The following is a 7458-nucleotide window of genomic DNA, read 5'->3' as shown; positions in this document are numbered from 1 at the left end:
AGTTGAATATTTTGTCGTAGGTTATTTTAACAATCCACAAAGGATATTGAAGAGTAGGCGTGTGACACTCATCTTCTTTCATTGTGTTCTCTGTCAATTTGTTTCTCTTTTTCCTTAGTTCTTCATGCTCCTATTTCAAATGTTGGTCTTTTATATCCCAGCTGAGCTGAGAAACACCGCGTGCCAGCACCCGTTTGATGAGATTATTGTGTAACTGTACACAAGAAACACTTCTTTGTAACCCTCCTGTGGCTTCTTTTAATCCTTGGTTTATCCCATAAGTCTATGGTTGGGTGTCATTCAGTTCATTTTCATTTTAAGGTGACTTGTGTCCCTCACGCTCTCTCCCTCTCCCTGTGTGTATCATTTCTCAGCGTTACACAGTCATAGCAGTGATGATTACACATTTTCTACATCAGTGGCTGTGAGTGATCGTAATGAAATACCTGACCAAGCGTGTGGTGTTTACCTGGAACCTGTCCTAAATGTGTCACCTGCCTCTTCCAGTGTCGTCACACTGCTAAATTGTCTGGACAGCTCAGGGAGATATGGCCAAATCATTCTCACAAGCATCGAATGACATATACACAGACACACACACACACACACACACTGCAGGTTGAAGAATTGTCTTCTAGCCCCAAAGTCTGGACAGAACTCTTATCCAAAGCTATTTCAGTTTCAAAGAACAATTTCACGCTGAATGTACCACCGCCAACAAGTCGTTCTGGCTTTTTATTCCATTATATTTGGTGCAACTGTAACATGGATTGTACTGTATTTAGTTTAGACCACATCATTTAGAATGAAACACTTACTTTTTCTTATGTTTGCGTATACTGTAGCTTGTGTTTATCACTTGATCTATTGAAAATGAATCCCTGAAGGAGAACAGGAAACACCATTAGTGCTGCTGCTGCTGCTGCTGCTGGGAAAATGATGTCAGTTTTGTGGATTTCTTTTCCCATTTTATTAAACAAAATTTACTTGAATAGATTTTTTTCTATTTTCAGAAAATAGAAATATTGGCTTTAGTTATGCGCATTCTGCAAAATGGTAAATTTCTGTATTGAATATTTATCCATGTGTAGTATTCTATCATAAGAAACTAAACTAACTGTATGTAATTGGTGAAAGGACACACTCTGCAAGTAAGTTAGTCAGTAAGTTCGGAATAAATTAAAACAATTAATATTTTAAATTTGACAGGCATCATTTCAACAAACAGACTCATCTGGAATTTGATTCTATCTTTTTTCACTAATCAAGGTTTGGATTGGGCAGGGATTGTCTGTTATAATCCATCAGATGACCTTCCTATACTAACCTCACTATTTATTAGGGATAGGATTAGGGAAAGGGACACAGCTGGCTTTAAACGCACGACCTCCTGGCTCAGTCACAATCCAAATAACGAATTTTTTTTAAGTGTGTACCAAAAGTGTGAAAGTCTCATTGATGAAAACTCCAGTTTAACAGTTGATAGCTTTAAAGTCCACCATTTACCATTTCTGGACACAGTTTTCACACTGTTAGATCTTTTGTTAGTTGTAGAATTATTTCTGTCTTCAGGAAATCCCTGCTTATAAATGAAAATTATCTTATATAAAAATAAAGATTCCTTGCTAAATAAACCATGTTAAATGATTTCTAGTATAGTATATTGCTTTTTTAAATATTTTTTTAAATTTTCCTAGTATGATCAGTTACAATAGATGTGCCGTTTTTAACAACACGGCCAGGGCAACTGCAGCACTGCAGCATCATGTGAAATGACTGCAGTAAGCAGCTCAGTGTGTCTCTGCACTGGATCTATATCCCAAGTCAGAGGAGCCATCCGTCACAACCACTGCTCCCTCAGCTCCTACACCAAGGTCAGGAGCGTCGATGCTGCAGTAACAGCTCGTGTGTCTGCTCTGACACTCCTGTCATGAGAAAACACATGCAGACGCACAGACGACCGCAACTTATGGACTCTCTGTATACCTTCACTGGTCGCTTGTTTCTTCATCTGCCCAGCTCTTACACTGAGACCAAGGTCAGCTTCAATCAGACTCCAAATTAGACCACTGTGCTTAACTGACCAGCGGGCCTATAATTGGTGCTGCGGTGAATTAACAAGAAGGGAGAGAATTACAAGCCTTAATTAAAAATCAACACAGCCTCATGCTGACCTTGTCTTACACATTGCACCTGGAGAGGACGGGTGTCTGGTTAAAGTCCAAGCAGCGTGTTTAGGATGCACACAGAATATGGATAGGAAATGAGTGGAACTGTTCTGTTACCGGCTGACACTTAAATTAAAAGCATCTGAGAAATGTCTCTTGCATCAGCACGGCTGTAGAAAATGAGGCTATTTCTCATTGGATTTTCAGCAAGAATAAACATATTTTGGTTAATCATATTGTGTCTCTAGCTTGTCCACGGTTGTTTTAATTGGACATTTCAACAATGTAAACACCATTTACATTAAGATATTAAACAATATCCATGGAAAAAGACATGAGGAGAACTCCTGTCAGTTTACCCTCAGCAGCAGTAGGACAGTGAAACATAGCCATCACTGTATCAGTGTCTGGAAACAGAAGAAGTAGAAGGATCATCCTTATTGCCACCATACATTTACAAACTCAACTACACACAATGAAATTTGTCCTATTGAACCCATCAATCTATTCCTGAAGCCCCAGGCCACAGCCTTCCTCTGTGTGCACTGGGTGGTGCTGTAATCTTACTGTCCACAGGAGACATTGGCCATCCTTTGGTGATTGTTTTCTGTTATTATAATACATTGTTGTTGGTTTTGTTTTGTGGCTCAATTGACCTGTTGTCAAGAAGAAAAAAAATATAAATAACAATATTCCTTAATTTCTCAATTTTTCACATTCCATAGATATACCAGTTTACCAACGTAAAGGAGCAAAGAAACAAGAATGTACGGTCGTATCAGAAGCAGGAGTCAGAGAGGTCGCATTTAATCCTGTAAAACAGCATATGATAAGCTACTCTTTTTAGAGAGAGAGAGAGAGAGAGAGACTCTGTTGTTACCTTGACTTTATGTTAAACACCTCTCCTACAGCAGAGTAATTGCAGAGACAGTTACTATGATTAAAGATACATGATTAAACTTTGGCTGAATCACTGATCTGAAACTGTAAAACAACAGGGAAAGAAACTGCCTACACCTTATTTTTTCGAAGCAAATGACACAAACTGACACAGCCAACTGATGTGGACCCACTCCATCTTTCTGTCCCTCATAACCTTAAATGTATTCAGTGTAGTCGTTGGCCTTTGTAGCCACACACAGTCTGACCAATCCCTTTCCTCTCACCAGCCACTGCCGTCCTCTGTGTGTGTGTGTGTGTGTGTGTGTGTGTTGTGATCAATGGCTCTGTCCTCCCCTTGTGATGTGACACCAGTCAATAGCTTTGATTGGGCGAGCCACGGGCTGGGGTGCCACACAGCAGGACCAGCTTGCTGATGCTGCACCTACTGCTTGTAATGTGCACATGCATGACTGAGTGTCCGTGGGAGAAAAAGACGGATGTGTAGCGGGAAGTAATGATTGTGCTATTTATTACTGCTTACCTCCAGAGGCCGGGACAGGTAAATTACAGAAAGGCCTCGAGGATGTTGTGTCTGGCCAGATGTGATTAACTCTGATGCTGCCTCTTAAGTCCACAGAAGTCCACAGAAAAATAACGCAGCATTAATATTATAACAGCATTTTAAAATAATGTAATCAGGCTTGTAGTCAATATTTGAGGATGGATGGATCTTTGTGTTGGGATACCTATGAATATTTAACAGGGAGTATTTAACTGTTCTGTACAAAGCACAATCCAACTTTGATTCTTGCTCTGATTGTTTGCTCCTAGGCCATGTTCAGCTTGTGCATGGTGGAAAGTGAAGCAGACGAAGTGACACTGCAAGGAGTGACCAGCGTTGGTCTGAAGCATGCTTTGGATTTTGCCTATACTGGACAGGTGAGTATGAACAACAGACAACATACTGTATATCTAAGTACTCAGAGAGTACACAGTTATCTTCAATGCTAGTAGGAAATTGAAAAGTGAATCTGTCCCCGATGTCCTGGATGCCCCGATGTCCTGGATGCTTCATACCCAACGATCTGCACAGACAAGTATATAGGCCCAAAACCATTCAGTGTCTGGTAACATGCCTTCATGGGGGGTATGTACTGCAGTACACCTTTAGACAATATACCTTTGTAAATACACCTCTGCCGACTGTGGTCATATCACTAACGTGGGATTTAGGAGGGACTTGAATTTAATTCCCCACAGCACAATAACCCCAGCAGCAATTTAAATCCAAGGTGAGTGAGGTAGCAAACCTCTGGAGTGAACGTAATCATATTTCAGTAATATATTGTTTTGTCTTCAGAAAAGCTCTGTCCAATAAACAGTCCGCCATATAATGTGGTGTACAGAGAGGCCAGGAACTTTGTAATTGCTCCTAATTTTATTTCCTCAGTGGAAATGAGCGAGGACTGAATCGGTTAGGCAGTGTAAGTAGGTCAACAGCAGGCTTGAAAGCTGTCCTGCTTTGGTTGGCTCAGCTCCTGTCAGCCCAGAGGAGATGATAGCAGATGAGACGAGGACAATATGCTTATCTCCACATCATAACTAATGACCTACTAAAAGTCTTTCAGCCACATGTCATGAGTCTGTCTAAGTAAATGTACAATCAGACTGTATTGATGACAGTGCACTTCAATATTTGTTACCAAAAATTACACTGCAACATGGATCAGGTTTCAGTGAAATAATATAAATAATAAATACATTAAAATGGTTTACTGTGACATTTTATTTTGTGATGTTTTTATCAAAACATTTTATCAAAAACTCATGAATTTATTGTAGCTTAGCAACAGGGTTTGATCTAGCTCCATCTATTTCTTTTCTTTTCCCAAACCTGAAAGAAAAATTGAAAGGAACACAATATCTGTTCTTAAACAAGGGTAAAATCAGGTCATGACCTCTTCAGTTTCAAATTTGAGAAGATATACTCTGATGAAAATGGCATTTGTAATTCTCTACTGTGGTGTAAAAGTGTGAAAAGACTTTTAAATAAAAGGTTTTTATTAATTTGAATAAATGTTAAAAAATACATTGCTGTGTTAGGCCAAAAAGTGAATTTAAAAAGAAAAAAGGAGTCAAAGTACACAAGTGATTGTGATGAGTGATTTTTATTTTATTTTTTTGAAGTTTCCACATTTGAGTCTTATTACAGTCACTGCTCTAGCCCTGATCTGTTCATTGCCTCTGTGGAAACTACACTGCTCCTATAGAATAATTAGCTCAAGTTCAGAAAATGTTTGGCTATGAAAGAGCCTGTTCAACCACCAGCAGTGGCTTCCTGCTGCAGCGTGAGGCTGAAGTGCTTTAAATTGTAGTGTGGGCCAGTGGAGTAGAGCGAGGAGCAGGATGTAGAGAGCTTTCACTCTCAGTTATTACAGTTATCCTTCAAGCTTTGCCTTTGTTCGAGCCTCTGCTTCCTGCCAGCATGTTGATTTGGTCCCACAGAGGAGAGGAAGGAAAGTGTTGGTTAGTTTGGGTTTGTTTATACAACTCTAATAAAAGTGGCTGACAGGTTCACACGTTTGAAAAAAACTGATTGGACAGGTTTTCTCTCTTTTTCTCATTCCAGTCCTGAAGCAGAGAAACACTCACTACTGTTTTCCACCTTGTGATCGGATGTATTGTGATGGTGATTAACTGGATATCTGTCCATGTCTGACAGAAAATGATGCAGTGATAAATGGGTATATGGATATGTGCTGTGTAGATGCTGCTAAATGCATCAAAGATGAAAAAATACTTATCAGCAAATCTCTTTGAGAATTCATGCAGAGTGAGTGGCCTGTTTCCAGAAGAGATATTTTAGTGCTCTAATCAAAATGTGCAACTTCAGATTAATGGTGTAGGCATAACAGGTTAGGCTGAAGTGTACGTCGGATACGTGGTCAGCAAATAAATGAAGTGCAAGTGAATTAAAAGAATGTTCCCCTGAAAAACAACATCAAACAAAGAAGAGATTTCTTCTTTTTACAACAATCATAAATAATGAGCAGGTGTTCTGATTTCCAGCTGTGCTGAAGTCACTGCTCCAGGTGGAAATGTAGGGCAGAGTCTCAGAAACAACCTGATTTTAATCAGTCACCTGACTGGGCTGTTACTCCCACGATTGATGGGATGTTTGACTCCATGTGTTGCTGTTAGACAAATGATAGTTTAACCTCTGTACAGTTCCAATCACCTGGCAAAGCTCCACGGTGGTTTTCATCATCACTGTGCCGTGTGACAGAGCTCTATATCACAGAGGAGTTCAGCAATATGTGGGCGGACGACGCAGTGGTTTTTCAGCCCCGCAGGAGAAGTGTGTGTATAAATATACGTACGTCCCTTTTGCTCTGGGGTAAATCAAGTGTGAATCCTGCACATTGAAAGAACATTTTGGGTTAATCTCAGCAGCCTTTTGGTTTGACCTCTCTCATTATTACTGCTGCTTTAATTGTACATCATTTGGGATATAGATTATTTCATTAGTCCAGACAAAGATTACCGATCAAAGTCATTATAATGGAAGACTAAATAAGACAGAAAACAAACTTCCTGGTTTTGGTCTATTAGTGTACATTTTCTTTTACATGTTTCTAATTAAAATATAATTTAATAATTTAATTTAGGTATTAATATTAATACTAATTAGACATGTTCATATTTTTGTTCCTCTTCATCTTATTATACTGAATGCATTATATTACATATAATATAATGCATTATATTAAGACTGAACCAATGCCATTAATATAATATAATGCATTTATTATATTACATTACATTACATTATATTATATTATATTATATTATATTATATTATATTATATTATATTATATTATATTATATTATATTATATTATATTATATTATATTATATTATATTATATTATATTATATTATATTATATTATATTATATTATATTATATTATATACACATTCTGTTTCAGCAGTTTGTGTGTAAGATTTTTTTTAACACAACAATGCATGTTTAGAATAATACCCAACATGTTTCTTCTGCATTTTAACAGTTGTGATGAGATTATTGTTTTTAGCAACTGTTTGAGTTATTATGGTCCTTTAAAAACTGACTAAACATTAAGTACAGTTTTGCAACATTTACAAAACACTGTATTTAAACATTACATAAATTTGATGGTAACTCTTGGAACATCCACATGTGCAACACAAATGTTGGTGAAAACATACTCTACCACATATGTGATTTCTGAAGGAAACCTGGTGACCTGTTTTATCCTGGTTTATCCCAGATTCTGCTGGAGCCGGCGGTGATCCAGGACGTCCTGTCGGCAGGCAGCCACCTGCAGCTGCTGGGGCCGGTCCGCCCCCGCTCTCACTACCCCACCC

The 7458-nt window shown here is 38.4% G+C and overlaps 1 protein-coding gene and 1 long non-coding RNA gene across 2 annotated transcripts in view; one reads left to right on the top strand and one right to left on the bottom strand.

The window, feature by feature from the left end:
* klhl32 (kelch-like family member 32) overlaps positions 1–7458 on the top strand; it is a 25467-nt gene that overhangs the window by 3407 nt on the left and 14602 nt on the right. Inside the window, exon 3 of the mRNA XM_025061873.1 lies at positions 3882–3989. Within this exon, the coding sequence (XP_024917641.1) occupies positions 3882–3989 (108 nt within the window). The remainder of the gene's footprint in view (positions 1–3881; positions 3990–7458) is intronic.
* Positions 5184–7458, bottom strand: part of LOC112487980 (uncharacterized) — a 6885-nt gene continuing 4610 nt past the window's right edge. The window contains exons 5-6 of the long non-coding RNA XR_003051615.1: positions 6289–6465; positions 5184–5527 (exon numbers count right to left, since the gene is read on the bottom strand). This is a non-coding gene — a long non-coding RNA (uncharacterized LOC112487980). The remainder of the gene's footprint in view (positions 5528–6288; positions 6466–7458) is intronic.

Source organism: Cynoglossus semilaevis, chromosome 13, assembly GCF_000523025.1.
Source record: "Cynoglossus semilaevis isolate Cse_v1.0 chromosome 13, Cse_v1.0, whole genome shotgun sequence".
Lineage (NCBI taxonomy): Eukaryota > Metazoa > Chordata > Actinopteri > Pleuronectiformes > Cynoglossidae > Cynoglossus > Cynoglossus semilaevis.
This window is presented reverse-complemented; position numbering and strand designations above follow the sequence as displayed.